Below are 20,808 nucleotides of genomic sequence, written 5' to 3' on the forward strand. Positions count from 1 at the left end.
AGATAGAACCCTGCAGTGCCTTGGTCTCTGCATCTGGAAAATGGGAGTGGTGACAAAAGCCTGGTTCTAGAGAGAGTGTCAGACCTGAGGGACACTGCGTCCAGGAGGGGGCAGGATGCTATCACTTAGTAATCGCCTGGCTCTAGGCCAGGCAGTGCTGGGCATATTTCCCACACACTGGCCCATTTAAACAAGCCCTGGGGGTGGGGGTGGGCAGGGATTAAGGACCCCAGATTCAGAGCAAGCCCAGCTGTGTCACTTCCAAGTCCTTCCTATTACTGTTGCCCCCACTGTTCCAACCATGAGGACAGGTCACATGTGCCACAAGGCGAGGCCCCCTGTGGGAGAAGCAGGTCATTCTCTGCACCTCCATTTAGAGGAATTAGAGAGCCCAGCATGTGTTTGCTCTTCCTTCCCTGGGACAGGCAGCCATTCTGGGCAAGCTCCACCCTCATAGAAAGAGACACCAAACAACTGGAAGGTTCACACCACCCCAGGCCGGAATCCCCCTGTTCAGGCCTTCCTGCCGCTAGAGCCCACTGGGTGCCTGCTTAGCTTATACAACTTTCCTCTCTCAGAAGCTAAAACTAGCCAAATTTGAAAGGATGCCTCCCCCCAAAGAAAGAAAATGTCATAGTTTTCAATTGGCCACTGAATTAAGTGTGCAAACTGTTGTCCCCCAGTACACAGTCTTTTTCTGCCACCTTTTATTTGCCCCTGAGGTTTCCCATTATGCCTAGGCTAGCCATAGCCCCTGATGGAACTGACTTCCTGATCTGAGCACACGGAGAACTCAGTGTGGTGGGGAAGGGGGTAGGGGGAAGGGATGGAGGCAAGACATGACCCAGACTAGAGCACTGCGCCCAGCCTGCTGAAGCTCTTCAGCACCCTCCACTGTGGGCCTGGGCAGTGGTAAAGTCCAGAGTCCAGAAGTGGACCTAGTAGTATCAGAGCCAAGGGACCCAGCTTCACAAGAAAGGCTCTAAAAGACTCCCAGCTCTGAGGAGACACCAGGCAACCCTTTGGGTTATAAATAAAGTAATGTAATGATTTGGGCCATGTGCACTGCCAGGCCTGCTTCCTCCCCCACCCCAACACTGCAAGTGCCCTGAAGCTATGGAAAGAGTGGTGGGAATAAGAACTGGAATCCACTGGGTTATAGCAGGAGAAAGGGGGCACTGCCCAAGCCCACCCCGTCCTAAGGGGAAGGTTACCCACCCCCACCCCAGGGACCAAAGGTCACAGCTGTGGCCACAGAGCATAGCGTGGAACTTCTGGGGGATGCTGAGAGTACAGGGGGAATGGTTGCAGGGCAACAAGGAGTGGGATGGGGTGCAACAAGGGGTGGGATGGGGTGAAGTGGGGAGTCCTGCATCATCCCCTATAGGGGATGGTGGGCTCTCTGCAGTCAAGGAGGGTGGGCATCACCCAGGGTAAAAGAGACAGTGTGGAAGCAGGTGGATAAACATGGGACTCGAGCAAACTGTGCCCCCAATCTCACAAACACACACACACACACACATGCACGCACACACACACATGCACACAAACAAACAACAGCAGCCCAAATTTGTTTACCTACCAGCCTAAGTGCAAACAAGCAAAGGCCGACAGGTGGGGAGGCCTGCACTGGCTCAGGACCTGCCTGATTCTCATTAGGTGACTGAGGACAGGTTAGTCATGGTTGGGTTGGTTGCTGCTACTTCCCTGAATTCCCTGGTGAAGGACAGAGGAAAGGTGTTTCTGCAAAATGCATGTCCTCTGAGCCCTTCAGAAGGAGAGTCCGTGGAGCAGCAGGGCAGGCCCACATGCACACATATCAATAAAATGCAAAGCTCTTTAGGCTGATTACTTTTTGCAGGAAGCGGCCATGGGTGGCTGCCAGGAGGCTGCAATCACCCCTGAAAACTCTCTTGGTGAAACACGAAGCAGGAGAAGCAGGGGCCTAATTCTTACACCAACGGCCCACACAGGGAGCCCCAGGCAAGACTGTCCACCCTGGTGCTGGGTCCCCAGAAAGCAGAGGGGGCATAGGGAGCACCTCCTACAGAGCAGCCTTACTCGGCTCCATACACATCAGCCCCCTGTGGCCTCATAACTACAAAATACCATCCCCTTAGAATTTCCAGCTATACTTCCTACAGTCAAAGAATGCCAGAGATGACACCTTCAGCCTGGCCTTTTCCAGATCATGCTGCTGAGCTGTTCACAAACTTCTAGTGACTTCCCATTAAACTGAAACCAAGTCCAAAGTCCTATGATAGCCAGAGATACCTTCTGTGCTCTGACCCTGGAGCCCTCCCCACGTTCATCTTCCACTACCCCTTCCCTGACACATCCTCCTCTTCGTCGCTCCTCCAGTGTGCACCAAGCTCATCCCAGCCTCAGGACCTTTGCACATGCTATTCTAGCTGCTGAAATCGCCCAGGAGTCAGATCTTGGTTGATGGGCCACAGCATATCCTTCTCGTCTTCCCACAATGCCTCCTCATGGACAGCACTATCCCTGATCACTGAAACTAAAACAGTGTCCCCATCCAACTGCTCTCTTCTTACCTGGCCTCATCTTTCTTCATGGAGGTTATCACTAACTGAATTACTTTGGGTTTATTCATTGACTGGCTTAGTATCTGCCCACTGCCTCCACTAGAAGATCAATTCCTGGAAGTGAGGGACCATGTCTTTCTCAGTTGCTCTGTATCTGGTACCTAGAACGGTCCGATCTATATGAGCTGCTCAATTAATATCTAATCCATCTCAAGATAAGCAAACTGAGACCTACAGAGGCACTAGGGTCACACAAGGCACAGCATCCCAGGGGAGCCTACGATGGGCTGGGCTCAGGCATTTACTGCCTTGGGCTGTCGGCTCACTTTTCATGTTTTTCTAAATCATATCTCACTTGCAGGAAGGGACAATCTCACCTCTAAGCTGCTTCCCAGTGCTCAGGCAGAGCTAGGAGAATAGGTGTTCAGAGAGTCTCCAAGCACATCAGCCGGGCTTTTAAAAAATTGACCACTTCCCTATCTCACACTCACTCTCAGGGCCCTGAAAAGCCACCAGACCCACTAACAGAAGGCTGCCAGCCCCAGGATAAGTAACCAGGAGCAGCACCATGGGGTATTGTTAGGGGCACAAAGCAACACCAATGATAACCTTGATCTGAAGAGTTGACCTCCACACACTTAGTTAGCATTTAATGTGGACTCTGAGCAATGACATATGACAATAAACCCCAAAACGCCCTGCAAATACAGAGGAGGCGCCTAAGGCAGGTCAGCAACATCCTAGCACCAACTGGCATGAACAAGAAAAATTAACCGATGCACAAAAAGGGAGGTACCTTGAGGATCCAGGAGAGAAACAGGAACTCTTAGGAGCAAAAGGAGCAAAGGATGATGGTCAATTCTTGTGAGAACGAACTGGAAAGGAGGATGGGCTCACTTCACTCCGTGCCCACATGTGAATATGCTTAAGTTGACAGTATATAGGCGATAAGTCAGATGTTGCCACTCAGCGGTCTGCAAGCCTTATCAGCCCTGCCACAGGCAGAGTTGGCCAACAGAGAGCTTAAAAATTTACTAATTAGTTGCCAACATTTAAGAATTAAGAGATTTCACAGTAAAGTCCAAATGTCTGCCTTCTCTTGAGAAGCAGGAAGCAGCGGCTGTTCCAGCCCTTCACATAGGAACCTCCTGGAGCAGGGCTCCCCCTCTAGGAAGGAGGGGCCTCCAGGTGCCCATGGGCGCCCCTGTCTCCCAGACCACCTGCTCTACACATTAACCTCCCTGCCTGGACCTGGTGCACCTTCAGGTTTGTGATTTGTGTTATACCTGGCTGGCCTTCCAAAGCATAACTTTAGGCATTCTTATTTAACCCTTTGGTTGTCTTGAAAAACTACACATGACAGATTCACGTGGTCGCCGTGGTCACCTGCATTGGATGGACCCAGCTGACTACTGCAGAGCTGCAAGAAAAGAGCAGTTACATAGCTCCCTTCCCCATGTAGTGCAGGCACAGGGCTCTCTCCAGTTGGGGACTCACAGTTTGGCACCCAATTCTCTCTATCTCATTTTTTTTTTTGGTTTGTTTTTTGTTTTTTGTTTTTCCAGGGCTGCACCTGCAGTATATGAAAGTTCCCAGGCTAGGAGTCAAATCGGAGCTACAGCTGCCAGCCTACACTACAGCGACAGCAACGCATGATCCAAACCATGTCTGCGACCTATGTGCCAGCTTGTGGCAATGCTGGATCCTTAACCCACTGAGCAAGGTCAGGGATTGAACCCACATCCTCATGAATACTAGCTGGGTTCTTAATCCACTGAGCCACAACAGGAACTCCTGGGCACCCAATTCTCTTGCTCATAGCTCTTTCTGAGTGTTAAGTTAAGCTTGGCAGCTCTTTGGGCCCAGGATGTATCTCCTTCTCCCCCTGCCAGGGGGCTGGGGACAGAGGCCCCCATTGTATCTTGGTGGTGGCTGGTCATCCAATAGGCCACTGAAGGAGTCCTTCTCCTCCAAAGAGTAGAAAGCCCAGCAACCCTCCTACTTCTATCAGGCCAGCAGCCAGCAGTCTTGAGAAGCCATGAGAGCTGTGTCTGCTGGGATTGGCACATGCCCAGCCAGCATCAGGAGCCACAACGGGCACTAAGGTGTCCTCTCCTCCTCTATCCCCCATGGACTCCATCGTTCTCTCCAGCCAAGTGCTAGGACAAGCGTCCAATCCTCCATCCCATCTGGGCTGGCCGAAGACACTGTGCACTCTGTCACTTTTGGCTAGCCCCATCTGCCTCTAGCCTAGGGTGCACCCTGCATCTGGTCTTCCTCACATGCCTCTGTGAGCTGGGCATCCGGACACAGAGTGAGGAACCGCCTTTCTGCCAGGCTGGTCACAGTACCGCTCCTCTGAGCCACTGACACTTTCACTCTTGACCTCAACAGTCCAGGTTGGTTCCACAGTTTCAGCTGAACACCATCCAAAGACATGGGGAGGGTATCACTATCCCGGATAACAGACCAGTAAGCAGGTTCAAAAGGATGCCACCGAGAGGGAGCTGGGATCTGACTATGCGTCTGTGTGCTCCAAAGGCAATGCCCCTTCCTCTGAACTATCAGCAGCCCTAGTTCCTGAATAAGCACTGTTGTGTCCCCTCAGATTCCCTCTATGAAGAAGGAAAAGGTGGGAGTGGGAGGGAGGAGGAAGAAAAAGCGGACATACTTGGGATTTCCTCCCTGGCCCTTGTTACTGCTAGCCCTGAATCTCCCATTCAGTAGGAACCCAACACATCTCCTCCCCACCTGCCAGGGTACCAGGGCTTCGTGTAAAGGGCTTGGGGGATGCATGCATGTTTCTCCTGGCAAACATCTTCCACATTTCTTTTCTCTCACACCTTCACACTGGTCTCCCACAGCATCTCCTTTCTCCCCAATCTCCACGTCTCCAAGTATGGACCACAACCCTTGTTCTTTGCTTTCTCCCGACATTACTCAGGACGCAGACACTGAAGACACAGGGGTAATGCACCAGAGGGGGGGGGAGATGCCTTGCCACCCTGCATAGCAAACAGCTGAGAAATGAGTATTAGACATACCTATTAATGGTCCATCAACCATGTCCACCTCTCTCCTTCAGTCAATTGACCCAGCAGCAGGTCACCATCAGAATCCCTGATGTCAACTATCAGCACATTTCAAAATTCAGGATGTGGACCTTGCCCAGAGTCACAGAAGATTTTCTTTTTCTCAATGTCCCGTGTCTTTACATTTTCTAAAACTCATCCATCCCCCCACTGACACAATAATGACTGGGCACCTTCTGGTGCCCAGCCCTGTGCTAGACACTGTAAAAGAGAAAAGGGGGGGATCTGTACCCCCAGAATGTTTCCTGGGCTTAATTCTTAGAGTAACCTTGCGAGTCAAGTATCATTAACTCCTTTGTACAGACAGGGAAGCAAAGCTCAGAAAGATGCACAGTGAGGAAGCGGGACAGAAGCTGGGCCAGGTCTCTTTGGAATTCTGCTCTTTCCCTGCCCCGTCAACCACACTAGAAGGGTGAAGTAAAATGCCCAGAGGGTCCCACGGAAAATGCTCTTCCGGTTGCCAGGGAGATAGACACGGGCAGCCTACCCATCCCCTCGCACTCTTTGCAGGTGTGTTGGCAGAGACAGGACTGTAATGGGGTGAAGGGGATCCCTCCTCTCACTTCTCAGATGAACTCTCAGAAGTACCCAGTTCACCTTCTGGAACCCTACCCCACCTGCTCCTCAACAGCGGTTATCACTGAGTCAGTCCACCATTTGCCACATTCTAGGAGGAAAATGGGCTTCCCCTGGATCTGTCAAAGGCAGCAAACTTCCTCTTTCTCCTAGTGGCATCTAGTGGAAAAGAGCTGGTCTGTGACTCAGAGTTCTGACTTCACACCCCAGCTCTGTCGCTCTATCTGCAGGAACATAAGCAAATCCCAAAATGCCCAGGCTCCGGGGCTCTGGGACAGCCCTGCCTTGCCAGCACTGCCGAGGAGATGAGAAGAGCTCATGGGTCTGAATAAGCAACCGTAATAAAGGCCTACTCCATCTCTCCTGCTCCACACCCCCCACCTCACCACCCTCACCCCAAAGGTGAGCAAGGTCAAAACAAAGCCAGAGAATGGAAGCACATGGCCCCGGTCACCCACAGACCTGTGAGCCATCTGCTTCCTCTCAGGAAGCTCATCTGAGAGCAGGGGACAGGTTACCAGATGACCCCCACGCACCATCCTGTACTGTTTCCACTCCCATGCTATGTGGCCTTGTGGTTCCCCTGAAGGGAGTTACCCTGGCATCTCCCTCCCCTGGCCCTTAAATCCAGGCTGACCCCCTAGCTTTGGCCCAGAGATCATGGCAGAAGCCCTGATGCACCAGGTTCAGACCTCGAGCGGCCCTGAGCACTTACCTTTGCCCTCTTGGACTCCGCTACTGCCCCATGAACAAGTGTGGGCTAACACCTGGTAATGAGAGACCCGGGCCTAGTCGCCAGTCTCCCCAGCTTACAGCCAGCCAGCCACCATCCTAACTGGCCAACCGCAGCTGAATGGCCAGCTGACCACAGATGCATGAGCAAACCCAAACAAGATGAGTCCTGTCTGCCCAGGTCTGCTGAACAGGAGACTCATGAGCATGAGTATTCTTGAGTTTGAGGAGGTTTGTTCTTCTCTTCTCTTCTGCAAGTCGACTGGCAGGTTGGCACAAAAGGCAGGCAACCAAGATGACCAAGGCCACATTCCTGGGGGCACCAGACAAGGGCCCCATTTGGTAGCATGTGGAGGATGGTGCCCGATGTGGGCTGCCCGGGGCACAGACAGCTTCTCTGAGATGAATCCAGGCCAAGATGGGGCCACCTCACCTCAACTCTGCCTCTCTCAACACCCCAGCCTTTCCCTGACTTCCCACAGGGCTGAGGAAATGCTGCTGCTTTCCCGCTGGGCTCCCCACCCAACCCTTCAATCTACAAAGGGCTGACTCACCACCTCAGGGGAGGCCTCCCCAAGCTGAATTTCCTTGGGGATCCAGGAGCAGAAAGAGTAATTGAGTCATTTCACTGCTGCAGGCTGTCTCCCTTTGAAACGACTGTTTCTCGTGCCTGCCTACCGCCTCCCCTGCCCCAGCAGGGGCTACCTGCTAATAAGCCACGGGGACTCCCGTAGGGAGTAACTGACACTTTGCTGGCTAATGGCTCACAAAGGAAGGGAAGAACACTGTGTGACTCCAGACCATGCTTCAGGTTCAAGATCCCTCTCTTTGACCCCAAGAAGGAGCAGACGGGCCTCCCAGATAGCCTGGTAAGGCTTCCCTGGGCATTGGAACAGGGAGGCATGATTTAAAGCATAACTTGAACTAGAAACAGCACTCAACCAGAAAAACAAACTCCAGAAGATCGAGCAGCAGTCAAGCCTTTCCTTTGATAAGGGCTTGGATGGTCCAATTGTTCATGGAAGAGAATTAAGAAAGGGAATGTATATATATGTACAACTGGGTCACTGTGCTGTGTAACATAAATTGGGACAGCACTGTAAACCAATTATAGTAAAAAAAGATCTTTTAAATCAAACATTAAACTCTTTCAAAACAAGGTCTTACTCAGGTGCCCCGGGCTTGGCCTGAGCATTAAGAATGCATTTTGTCTACCCATTGGATAATTGAGCATCTAGAAGATATTTGCATGGGGCAGGAGTCAGGGCTCCTGGGAGCCCAACCTGCATCCATCCTTTTAAAAACCTTTATCCACAGGCCTCAGTAGAGCCCCTAACAAAGATGAACATGTCCCAGCTCCTGCCCTCATGTGCTCATTGGTCCCATGGGGAGAGAGGACCCTCTCTGAGGGTGGCCATGGAGGTTATGCTCAGATGCTGCAGGCCCCTGCAGGCCCATGATGGCTTTCCCAGTATGCACAAGGTTCAGAAGGATGAGAGGGGTGTGGAGTCAGAGAAAGAAGGGGACAGCGGCTGGGACACAGGCTCTGGCGGGATAGCTCTGTTTCTTTCCCCATCTCTGCCAGACCTTGAATTCTGGGCCTTGAGCATCCTTGAGCTCTAAACCTACCAAAACTAACTCTCCAGACTATCTCTTCCTCCTAAGCTCATTTCTAAGAATTTCTAAGGGGAGAAAATAAAAGGATTTCTCAGACTCAGACTCATTGCACTTTTACTAAAGTACTAAAATCCGTAAACAGTGGGATATAATTAAATGCAAATGCGGGGCCACATTTTAAAGTTAATCTTCTATAATTAATTAGTAATTTTAAGCATTCTGATAAATGATACTTAAATGGCACAGAATTATCCTAGCTCTGAGTGATAAAGTCATCTGCTGAAGATTTACCATGTTGGAGTGAGAAATATTTGCATATATCATATGGGACAACAGAATACTGCAATTACTTAATTTACCTTTGCTATGAATGTATTAAAAAGTGCAGGCTTTATATTCAAATTGTGGGAGCAAACTCACTCACTGCAGCAAACTGAGAGGCAATTGATTTGAAGCCAGACGTTAACCCTGGCTGTGACTCTAGTAAGGATTAACTTGGCCTCCAGCCACACTCTTGGCCTGGGAAACCAGTCCTGGTGAGGGTAGGTAGGGATGTTGGAAGTGGCCCTATCCACCTTTGTCCCTTCACAGTCTCCTACTCCTCCCAGCCTGGGAGAAAGGTGCACCCCCACCTCATTCCCAGAGCAATAAGAAGCTGTCCTACAAAGGGATGCTCCCCTTGCTGTTCTTTCTTCATCCTTCTCGTTACAGAAAGATATCTGCAGTATTATTCTACCTGCAAAGATAAAGGCCACCAGCTACAACCATTACTTGGTACTGGTACTTCCTTCCCAGCTTTGCAGTGCCTTCCCCAGACTGCTCTGCCATCAGCAGCACCTTTCAGTTTTCTGTGTGTGCACATGCATACATGCGCCTATTGGGCTGTGCTACTCTGAGCGTCTGCTTGTACTAGCATATGTGGCTGGTTGGCTGTATTACTGTATCGACAAGTGTTCGTGTGTGTGTGTGTGTGTGTGTGTGTGTGTGTGTGTGTGTGTCTGTGTGTGTATGTGTGGTCTCCCACACCTGCTTGCACCAGTGCTTATGCCAGCCCTCTCCCAACACACTCACCTCCCTGCCACTGCTCTCCTCTGCAGCACCATACACCACTCCAAGAGCAGCCCACCCCACTCACTGACCAATGAACCAAGAGAAGGCCAAAGACAGAGTTCTGAAGCAAACATGAGCCTTCCCAAGAGCAGTCCTTTTTGTTTGTTTTTTGTTTTTTTATGGCTGCACCTGCGACATACGGAAGTTCCCAGCCTAGGGTTCAAATCGGAGCTGCAGCCATGGCCACAGCAACACAGGATCCAAGCCACATCTGCAAGCTACACCACAGCTCACAGCAATGCTGGATCCTTAACCCACAGAGCAAGGCCAGGGATCGAACTCTCCTTCTCATGGTTACTAGTTGGGTTTTACTAATAACCCTGAGCCACAATGGGAACTCCAAGAGCAGAATTTTTAAGACAAAAGCCCTTGCTGATAGGCTGGTGAAGGATCACCAGTCAAAAAGGCAACCCAGGCATACAAGAAAAGGTAGATTTCTATTGGAGATAAGAAAGATAAAATACCATCAGGACATAAGAGTTGGGATGGGAAGGAGCCTAACCTCATCTGCATCAAGCTAATACAATGCAGGAGGAGAGGTTACTTTAATGGCAATTCTGTAAATTATCTTCCAAGGTAAAATGAAATGTGTCCCCTGTGATTATTTACTTTTCACCAACGTTTTGATAGGTATGTAGTGTAAATAAGAATTAGAAATCAGTAAGCCATCTTATCTTACCAAGTATTTTATCAGGAGATATGCATTTTAAAAAAATAAAAAAGGAGTTCCCATTGTGCTCACCAAGTTATGAATCTGACTAGTATCCATGAGGATGCAGGTTCAATCCCTGGCCTCACTCAGTGGGTTAAGGATCCAGCATTGCTGTGAGCTGCAGTGTAGATCACAGATGCAGCTTCGATCTGGCACTGCTGTGGCTGTGGTGTAGGCCAGTAGCTATAGCTCTGATTTGACCCCTAGCCTGAGAACTTCCATACGCTGGAGGTGTGGCCCTAAAAAATAAATGAAAAAGGAAAAAAAGACATGCACTATTCACTGCAGCACTATTCACAACAGCCAAGACATGGAAATAACCTAAATGCCCATCGATAGATGAATGGATTAGAAAGATGTGGTACATATATAGAACAGAATAATATTCAGCCATAAAAAAAGGACAAAATAATGCCATTTGCAGCAACATGGGTGGAACTAGAGACTCTCATACTGAGGAAAGTAAGTCAGAAAGAGAAAGCTATCATATGATAAGATTATCATATGATAATCACTTATATGTGAAGTCTAAAATATGGCACAAATGATCTATCCACAAAACAGAAAAGATCATGGACATGTATCACAGACTCGTGTTTGCCAGGGGGAGGGGAAGAGAGTGGGATGGATTAGGAGTCTGGAGTTAGTAGATGAAGACTGTTGCATTTGGAGTGGACGGGCAATGAGATCCTGTGGTAGAGCACAGGGAACTATCTAATCACTTGCGATAGAACATGATGGAGGATAATGTGAGAAAAAGAATGTGTGTGTATATATATATATATGACTGGGTCACTTTGCTGTGCAGCAGAAATTGACAGAACATTGTAAATCAATTATAATAAAAATTTAAAAATAAAATTTAAAAATCAAAAAAAAGAAAAATATAAAATATCCATTCATTCACTCATTCCTTCAACAGTCATCATGGGCAAAGACATGTGCTGCTCTTGGAAGACAAAAAGATGGGCATCACCCAGTCTCTGCCCGTGAGAGGGTCACATTCCCATGGGAGGGACAGGATCCCAATTCTGCAGGCTGCACAGAGCTGGATGGTGCTCAGACTGTGGGGCACGGGCAGGGCACAGTGTCTGCCTCATGAACTGTGAGCAAGCCATGGCAATTCTTCTGCATAAATATTTAAAATAGCTTAATTTTTCTACTCTTTCCAGTACAAGAGAGAGGGAGAGGAAAGAAAGTGATAAAGATGATGCAAAAGGACAGAGGGAGGCATAAGCACAGCTGGAGGCAGAAGCACAGAAATGATGAATGAGAATTAAAAGTGCCTCCCACATGCCCAGAGAGGGCCCTGGTGGATGAGAGCCCCAGGGCAGGCCCTCTCAGCTGGCTTCCATGAGGGCCTGGCACAATGATGACTGTGGTGCAGCTGCAATATTCCAGGAGGTCCCCAGGAGGAGGCACTGCTGCTATGATCCCAATCGGTAATTGATATGGCTCCTGGACCATACGAGTACCCAATCTCCACTAGATGGATGAATGACTGGGTGGGTGGATGGGTAGATGGACGGAAGAACTGACAGATGAACTCACGAATGGATGGATGGATGGACAGATGGACACATCAACACAGGGACAGCCGATGGATGGATGGAGAGAATCTCTTCCAGAAAGATGAGATGAAGCTCAGGGCCAAAACTGACTGTGAACTGAAGCATTCCCCATCGAACCTGACCTAGAGAAGAAAAAGCAATGAGACATACATACCTGCAATAGCACTGGGGCTATGGTTACTGAGGCCACTATAGATCATCAACCTTAAAGACCCTGAAAAGGAACTCAAGAACAGACAGGTCCCGAAGTTTGGATTCCCCAGCCTGGACTTGGGAGCCCCCTCCTGCTGACAGAGCCTCAGCCCCACCACATCCTGCCACACACACACACTGCTGCAACCACACAACACGCATGTCCCTGAAGACACTGGGTCTCTCCAGACCCTGGTCTCTAGCCCCACCTTGGCCATGAGGTTAATGAAAGTTCATTCCTATAGACCTAGACCCAGTGTCACCTACTCCAGGGAGGGTCCCTGACCCCTGGTCATCCCATCTCTCCCAGGCCAGATGCTCCATGCTAGATGCTCTCACAGAATTTCGCCCACACCTCTGCTTATATAGGTGAATGGGATCTGTTTAAATCTCTGTTCTCCCCATCAGGCTGAGAGCCCCATGAGAGCAGGAATATTAGCCTTAGTGCCCGGCCCAGAAGTTGGCACAACACCCAGCCTCATTAAATGCTAGACAAATAAAAGAAGGAATTCCTGAGCAGAGGGGAGGAGCCTCCAGCAACCAGGAGCCAGGAACAAGACCCCTGCCCTTGGCACCTCTGAGCAGCTGTCACCTTGATCATTTTAGGACTTCCCTGGTCCTGGAGAGAGGAAAGGACACCCACATCCCAATTCCTCCAGCTGGTGGTTTGGGATGACAGGCTGCATGAGAATAGCACCATAGACATGTGTCACCATCCACTACATCTCTGCATAGCAGACGATAGCCTAGAAATGAGCCGAGGCGTGGCTTAGGATAGAATGAGTCCAATTCAGTCCCAATTAGGTGTAATTGGAAGGCGCCACCTCCCCTCACGCAGAGATCCCCAGTGCTGAGTTCATGGAAGGGTTTGCTCCATGGCATGTGCCCTTGCAGCCCCCAAGGGCAGCCCCACGGGGAGCTCAAGGTCTGGGACCGGAAGACCTGAGTCCTTTCACCCCTGAGCCCAGTATCTCCAAGGGGAGTCTTTTAAAAAAGATAATGCGCTGATGCGGTGATTATTAAGACTATGATGAAAAGATCTCAGAGGAGTGAATGTGGATTCAAAACTGAGTGATGAAAAGCTGAGGGGAGCTTGAGGTGGGGGCCTATGATATGAACCACAGGCCCCCTCAAGCACACCCCAGTGCCTCAGACTACGGCACCCCCCCACACTCACCTACCATCAAGGCTAAGCTCCCCAGACCTATAACCCCTGGCCAGGATGGCCCCCAAGGTGGGGTCACAGAGAAGCCAGCAGTGCATGGGCCCCCAAACCAAGCCCCCCACCCCCGCCCAAGCACATTCCTGGATGCTGGGCGAGCAGCCTCTCACAGCAGAACATATGAACAGCCTGCTGAACCCCGACAGCCATGTCCTGTGTCATGCAGAATTTGTCACTAACGACAGTGGAAGTGCCAGCCTTCCCAACAGATTCATGTGCAGCAAAGTGTAAAAGATTCAAGCAGAACCAACTTCCGCCCTCACTCCTATCCGCCAGATTTTCTGAGTGGGGAGGGGAGAAGTTACAGTTGGGAGGGCCACATAACCCACCCCTGCTGTAACTTTTCCATGCCAGGTCTGATGGGACACAAGACCAACATGTCATCAAAAGCGATGCAGCTGTGAGGCCATCTACTTCCCCACTCCCACTAGTGTTCCGTGTTTGGTAAAATTCAGAATGTGTCCTGGCGAAGGGTCACCCTTGTGAACATCCTCTGTGCCTGTCACAACAAAGAAGAGGTTGGGTCAGTCTGCTCACAAAGCCCAAGAAATGCTTCTGGGCAGTGAACAAAGGGTTGTTCCTGAATTGGCATTGCCAAGTCTCTCCTAGGGGACCTACTGGGCCAACCATACAGATCTTGCTCACCTCCAGAGTCCAGATTCCTTCGCCTACCATGCTTAGTAGATGAGCATAAGCACCCTAAACACCTCTGCCAGACCCTGGACAGAAGCAACTACACTGTATTTTCTTCTATAAAATCAGCGCGGCTGTGTTCTACCCACTGCAGTTACCACCATACTTGTATTTTCCACACAGGCAGACCTCAGAGACACTGTGGGTTGGGTTGCAGACCACCACAATAAAGCAGATAGTGCAACAAAGTGAGTCATATGAATTTTCTGGTTTCCCAGTACACAAAAGAGTTACATTCACACTCTACTGCCATCTATTAAGGGTGCAATAGCATTAAAGCTTAAAAGAAAAGGTATATAAACCCTAATGTTAGAAATTATTGCTAGGTGTTCTCTTGTGGCACCGTGGGTTAAGGATCCGGCATTGCTACCGCAGTAGTCTGGGTCACCGATGTGGCATGGGTTTGATCCCTGGCCCGGGTGTGGCCAGGCCAAAAAAATACATATAGCAAAAAATGCTAACCCATCATCTGACAACACAGGGTTGCCACAAACCGTCAATTTGTGAAAAACACAATATCTCCGAAGTGTAATAAGGTGAGGTGTGTGCCCATGGTCATCATAGTAATAGCACAGAGGGGCTCTGGAGTGGTCAAAGTGGGACTCAAGTCCTGTTCAACACCCCCGTGGCCGCTTGCCTGACCCTTAGAGGGTCACTTAACTTTTTTAGCTTTGGTGCCCTCATTTGCAAAGTGTGAGGATTACAGAAGGCACCCACAGGGCCGGGTCGGTGGCGGGCACCCAGGAAATGGTGACAGCCCCTCCCAATGGCAGGCATGTGGGACCAGAGACCAAGACCAAGCAGCTGGAGCTGGAGGCAGTGAAGCCCAGGTGATGTCTGACCACATGGTCTTCCATCGCCCCTCCCGGGAGTGTGTCATTCTTGCCCCAAATTAAGAACAGTCACTCCAGGGGCAACTCCAGCTCCGCAGTCCACAGCAGAGTAAAGGCTTTGCCAACGCGGTCTGGAGGATCAAGAAAGCATCGGGCCAAAGTCAAGCCAAGTGTATCCAACACTGCAGGAGTTTGCATAATTAGCCACTTGGAAATAAGATCTTTAGGCTAGTCATGGTTATGCGTTAAATCCTTTCAGGGCCTAGAAACAGGGCAAGGGTTGCCTTCATCTAGAAGGGAAATGATGAATGTGCACAATGAACAGGTACAGAAGCTTCTTGAGAAGGCACGTGTCACATGCTTTATCATGTCCGTCACCTCCTCCATCCCTACTTTCAGAGGAAGACGCTGAGGTTACAAAGGTGAGGCGAGTTACCCAAGGTCGCACGCACAAAGAGTAAATGAGGGAGCTGGACTTGACCCCAAAGCCGCTTAACTCCAAAGCCAGTGTTCTTCCTATGGCAAGCTTAACAGCAGAGCAGTGGCAAGGAGGAAAGGAAGCAAGAAAAGGGAGGCAAGGGATTGGCAGAAGAGGGAGCGGAGAAGCCGGGCGACATTTAGCAGAGGCCAGCTCCAGAGCAGACTCCCGCTGGGGGAATTTAGCAAAGAGAAAAACCTTCTGAGGAGCAGACACTGGCACGTACACTGCTGGGGACATTCTGAGAAAGCTTGGGCACATTAGTGCTGCTAATCCTAGCCTGCCCATGACTGGTCTGCATCCCTTCATACGGGGAAACATGTTCCAGTGAAAATGCCGAGCACCGCCCGGACCTCACAGCGGGGCTGACCACCAGCGTGATCAGGGACCCGATTAGCCCCGAGCGGCAGGGCTGCCAGCCAAACGGCACCAAATTAAGCATTCTGAATTTTAAGTTTTCCAGCAGTGGGCTTCTGCTGGCTCCCGACGCATGAGGTAGCATTTTGACTAATAATTAATTAGAGGGAAAAGCAGAATAAGCAAGCAAAGGACATCGAATGGAATTAGTATAATTCTGCCTTTCACTTCATTTTACATTCGGAGAGGCCCAACAGGTGACCGGGGTTGGAAAGGAAAACGCTGGGAGCATTCAGAAGCCCCCTGACCCCTTCAGTCTACCTCTACTACCAGGCACGTCACACCCCCAGCTTGTCCCTGAAAAACTAGCCCAGGCCAGAGAGGGACCTGCCAACTCCAGGTTGACACCTCTTTGCCATTAGACCACCAGGGCTGGCACCAATCAGCCAGCACATAGAATATTTCTAGTTGTCTGTTCTCAAATTAATGGATAATATGTTAAACTGGTGGGCCTTGTCTTCATTAGAAGGTCCTAATCCCTAATAGAGGTGTTTCAAGGAAAAAAAAAAAAAAAAGTCATTGATTATCCCAGGCACCAAAGAAATAAGCACATACACCAGGCATCATTGGTGATATGCAAATGACACCTCCTCCAGGTACCAACACATCCCAAAGCAGAGCTGCCCACCTCTGCAGAGAACTGGAAATTTATTTTATCCCTAGAGGCTTACACCTGTCAACAAAGAGAGGAAAATTAAAGGGAAAAAACAACAAACAAACGGCCTGGGTTTTGCTGCAGAAATCTCTGGCAGTGACTTATAACCAGGCTTCCCATCAGCTGCCCCCAGCCTCTCAGCATCTGGGTAGGCCTTGGGTCACCTGACAGGGACTTGTTGGGAGCCAAGCTGTGCTGGGGTCTCCCCCTTCATGGCATGTGCTATGGGACCAGCACCAAAGACTCCCCATGGTCCATTTCAGCCACGCCTGAGCAAACTGCACCTGCAACCCACCTGGGCCTCCCCCAGGGAGCCCTGGGCAGCGCCGAAGGCAGTGCCCCAGGCCCCACCACCTACCTCATTGATGAAGGAGTGCGCCCCCTGCGGGCTGAGCAGCAGAATGGCCCGGCGCAGAGTGTCCCGGTAGCGGTTCAGCTCCTCTGTCTTCATCGTGGTGAAGAGGCTGGTGAACACCTGGCTAATGTTCTTGTCCACCTTTTGTAAAGAGACGTCGAGGCCCAGCCGCGAGGCCTGGTCCAGAAAGCTTTGGAGCCCACGGATATCTGAGCAGTGAAGAAGAGGAAAGGGAGAGAACCATCTTTAAGCGGGAAGGGACCTTAGAGGGAATCTAAACTCCCTTCCTCCCCCTACTGCTTTCACCCAATAGAAATGAAAGTTCTGGCAGTTCAGTCCTGGTGGCTGCATGGGGTGGTGGTCCCTAGCCCTGGACCCCTGTTCCCTCCACCTCGCTCTGCTCCCCAGGGCTGTGACTCCTTGGCTCTTACTGCTGAGCTAAGACTACCAGGCTGTCCCAGCCCAAGGGTGCCCAGCCCTGGTCCCTGCCTCAGTACTGTAACTAAACCGCCTGTACCTTACACCCCAGCCCTGAGGCTTGAGTCTCTGATTTGTTCCAGGCACTTGATTTTCCTGGCTGAACTTTCCTCTTCCACTCTCTTTCTAGCTGGAGTGACTTTCACCTCAAGTCCAACCAGAATTTCACATCCTGACTAGTTGAGAGGTGAGCAGGTGGTCCAGGATGGTCCTGGACTAAACACCATCCTGGCACTTTGATGGAGCATATGGGAGAGAGACCCGCTCTTCTTCCCTGCTCTTTCCCCCATGGTCGCCAGGAGGAACGGATAAAAGCCTAGGACAGGAGGGGGGCATGGGAAGCTGGAATAAATGACCAGGGAGCAGGCTTCCAAAGGAGCTTGGGACCCAGCTCTACCACATATTAGTGCAAACCCACTCTTGTGAGGGCTGACAGTGCTTAACTTTTTCAAAAACGAGGGCCCAAATCTCTCAGCAGCAGCCCTGCACGGCCATCTGGCTGCTCCAAAAGGAGCTCTGCCCAAGAATGGAGGCAGCAAGCAGGTCCGAGGGCTGGGCATGCTCCAAATGATGTCATTTAAGCTTCAGGGTCCATCTAGAAAGCTTGTTTCTCCTGGATTTTTTGGTTCCATGAGCCAAAGAATACCCTTCCTGCCTAAGCCAACGTGAGCTGGATTTCTGTCACTTGCAGCCCAAAGTCTCTATGCATAAGTCAGTTTTCAAGCCGGGGACGTTTCCTTCATCTGGTGTGTATCTGTGTTCCAGTTCTGAAAGGCAGGCCCTGCACATGAGCCACCCTCTCTGGGCCAGCCCACGTTGTATGAGCTGTACCCTCCCAGTGCCTGGGGTGCACATGGGCTGCCTCAGGCACACCTGGCCCATCCAGTCACCCCAAATCAAATTCAAAGTACACAGTGTTTTGCATCTATTATTCCATTTAGAATGGATAAGCAATGAGGGCCTGCTGTACAGCACAGGGAACTATATTCAATCTCTTAGGATAGACCATGATGGAAAATAATATGAGAAAAAGAACATATACATATATATATATATAACTGAGTCACTTTTCTGTACAACAGAAATTGGCACAACATTGCAAATCAACTATACTTTACTTTTTTTTTTAAAAAAAAAAGGGGGGGGGGAATGCACAGTGTTAATTCAACCCGTCTGTTTTTCCCAACCAGTTCCTTTCCCACCTTCACTTCATGCCCATTCCACAAACTTCTTAAACTCCACACGTGCCAGGAACCATGCAAGCTGCTTTAAGGTTCTTCAGTTGCAATCTTGCTGGGAGGTCAGCTCACCAGTAAGTCTAATCCTAACCGAACAGGACAAGAGTGGCCATCAAAAACCAAGTACAGTGCCAGGGAGGAGACTGGAACACCCAGGCAGTCATGACTGGGGTGCTTTGGGGAACATACACAGGGTCCCTATTTCCCACCATGGGGGAAGGGGAAGCCCTGGAATGGGTCTGAGCACCTTCCATGGACTCAGACACTTCGAATTTAGTACAGTTCCTTAAACACTCAGGCAAAGCATACGTGTACTTTGTGCCTCAGTGTTTTCATCTGAACACTGGGGATGAAAGTCCCTGACTACCATTTCCACAGGACTTTGAGGAACCACAATTCTTGAAGGTACCACCTGCCTGCATCTCAGGAGCCTGCCTCTAGGAGGCCTGGAGAGCCGACTTTCTAACAGTCAATCAGAGAACACAGCCATACCCAAATGAGAGCCCCAGGGGCCCTTCTAGAGATGGCAAACATGTGACTGATATTCAAGTTCATGTGTTCAAGTCCAGCCACGACAGCCAGTTTTGTCCATCAGCAGCCTGGCTCCTGGAGCACAAACATGTGCTCAGAACTGCTTGCCTGACAGAACAGAGGGTCTCAGTGTTGCTTTACCCACTGAATCAGGTAGAAAAAAGGAGGCAGAATGGGTCCTCTGCACCAAGCCCTAGGGCTCCCCCAAAGCTGCCAAGTGAGACAAGATGGCCATCTTTCCCCCCAAAGGGGACCACACAGTGCCTTATACCTGCCCAGCACCAGGGGCTCCTAACACACAGGCCCCAGGTGGCAACACCCCTTGGATTCCCAGAAAGGTCATGCAGTCCCCATCCAGCTGCTTGGTTCCCTAGAGATCTGTAGCCTCAAAGCCTCTTGAAACAAAAGTCTGAAGAGGAGGTGTTTCAGAGCTTCTGCACGCATCAGAGGGAAAGGTCTGGCAAATGGGCAGAGAAGACTCAAGGAACAGAAGGGCAGCAGGGGGAGGGGACCCCCAACGAGAAAAACTCAGGGCTGGTGTTAACCCTGGCCCATCCCTCTCCTGAGCACGGCACAATTCATGCCTGCCCAAGCTTGAGAGCATCTCAGCACCCAGCAGACACCCACACCCAAACCAGTAGCAGCTCGCGTGCCAGGCATGCAATAGCTTGTGCCCAAATGGCCTTGATGGTTTCCTCTCCATCTGGGCTGTCACTCGTCACCTGTGGCTATTTAAATTTAAACTTAATTTCACTAACATTAAAGATAATCACACGCTCAGTTCCTCAGTCACATTAGCCACATTTTAAGTACTATCTGGCTGGTGGCTATATCATCCTGGATAGTACAGATATAGATCATATATATATGATCCGATCCGTGATGAGGGATCATCACAGAAAGTTCCAGTGCACAGTCTGCCTGAGAAACTGTCTTATAACCAGTGCATTGGAAACAATGTTCCCAAACACAGGAGAGGAGCTGCATTACAGCCTCTCTATTCCTATGCCTCTTGCCCTGTCATTTTGAAGACCCTTCCAGCTCCCGCCCTAGGTTCAACCACATGACCTGTTTTGATCTATGGTATTAGCAGGTGTTTGAGTAAGTGTGCATTTCTGTTTCCACTCTCGGACCCTGCCACCACCATGAGAACAGCCCTAGGCTAGCTTCCCAGAGGGATGCAGACACACATGGAGAAGAATCAGGTGCATCAGTGAGCCCAGAGCAGAACTGCCTGGTTGATCTATAGACTCACCAACAAAAGCAATAAATGACTGTTGTTCTAAGCCACTAAGTACGGGGATGGTTTGTTTCTCAGCAATAACTAAGTGATAAAACAAGTTCATCAGAAGCATTTTACCTAATACATCTTATGAAAATTTCACTGAGAGCAAGGCCAGCGTCTTAAAAAATCACCCTACACACAGCTTTCCCACAGGGGGCTGGGGAAAAGGGACACTAGTAGTTTCTGTAGCCCTGTCCCTTCTCTTGGACACCAATGGTCTTACTGCTGGCTGGCCTTGACTCTGACTCAGATCTGAGCCCAGCTGATGGGACTGGCATGAAGAGAGCACTCTGAGACCCACCATCTAGCAGCTCCCACTCCTCTTCTGGTGCTTTCCACGGCCACTGCAAGTCTTTAAATTAGCAGAGCCTGGCCATGTCTGCAGAGTCGTGCTTTCTGCACCTTGACACAAGCCCAGGAGCAATGAGGGCTCCAGCGTGGCTCTGTGTGTATGCCCACAGGTCCACAAGTCTGCT

General features: G+C 50.2%; 1 protein-coding gene and 1 long non-coding RNA gene across 6 annotated transcripts in view; both read right to left on the reverse strand.

Annotated features, from left to right (window-relative positions):
* The window catches only part of GRID1 (glutamate ionotropic receptor delta type subunit 1), a 688,013-nt gene that overhangs the window by 464,999 nt on the left and 202,206 nt on the right, over positions 1–20,808 (reverse strand). For 4 of the 5 annotated variants that reach the window (XM_084996422.1, XM_084996423.1, XM_013983389.3 and 1 more), the window contains exon 4: positions 16,805–17,010. In XM_084996422.1, the coding sequence (XP_084852548.1) occupies positions 16,805–17,010 (206 nt within the window). Of the gene's footprint in view, positions 1–11,936; positions 12,074–16,804; positions 17,011–20,808 lie in introns of those variants that run through there. The other variant, XM_084996424.1, reaches the window with a different exon arrangement.
* On the reverse strand, positions 5,731–11,446 carry LOC146396923 (uncharacterized). The gene is made up of 2 exons (XR_014827500.1): positions 10,520–11,446; positions 5,731–9,914 (listed from the first exon to the last, which is right to left on the reverse strand). It is a non-coding gene; the product is annotated as an uncharacterized LOC146396923 (long non-coding RNA).

The sequence above is a fragment of the Sus scrofa genome, chromosome 14, assembly GCF_054392235.1.
Source record: "Sus scrofa isolate SSC_HxYL_T2T_F1_AM1 chromosome 14, Sscrofa_HxYL_maternal_Yorkshire_Landrace_v2.0, whole genome shotgun sequence".
In the NCBI taxonomy this organism is placed as follows: Eukaryota; Metazoa; Chordata; class Mammalia; order Artiodactyla; family Suidae; genus Sus; species Sus scrofa.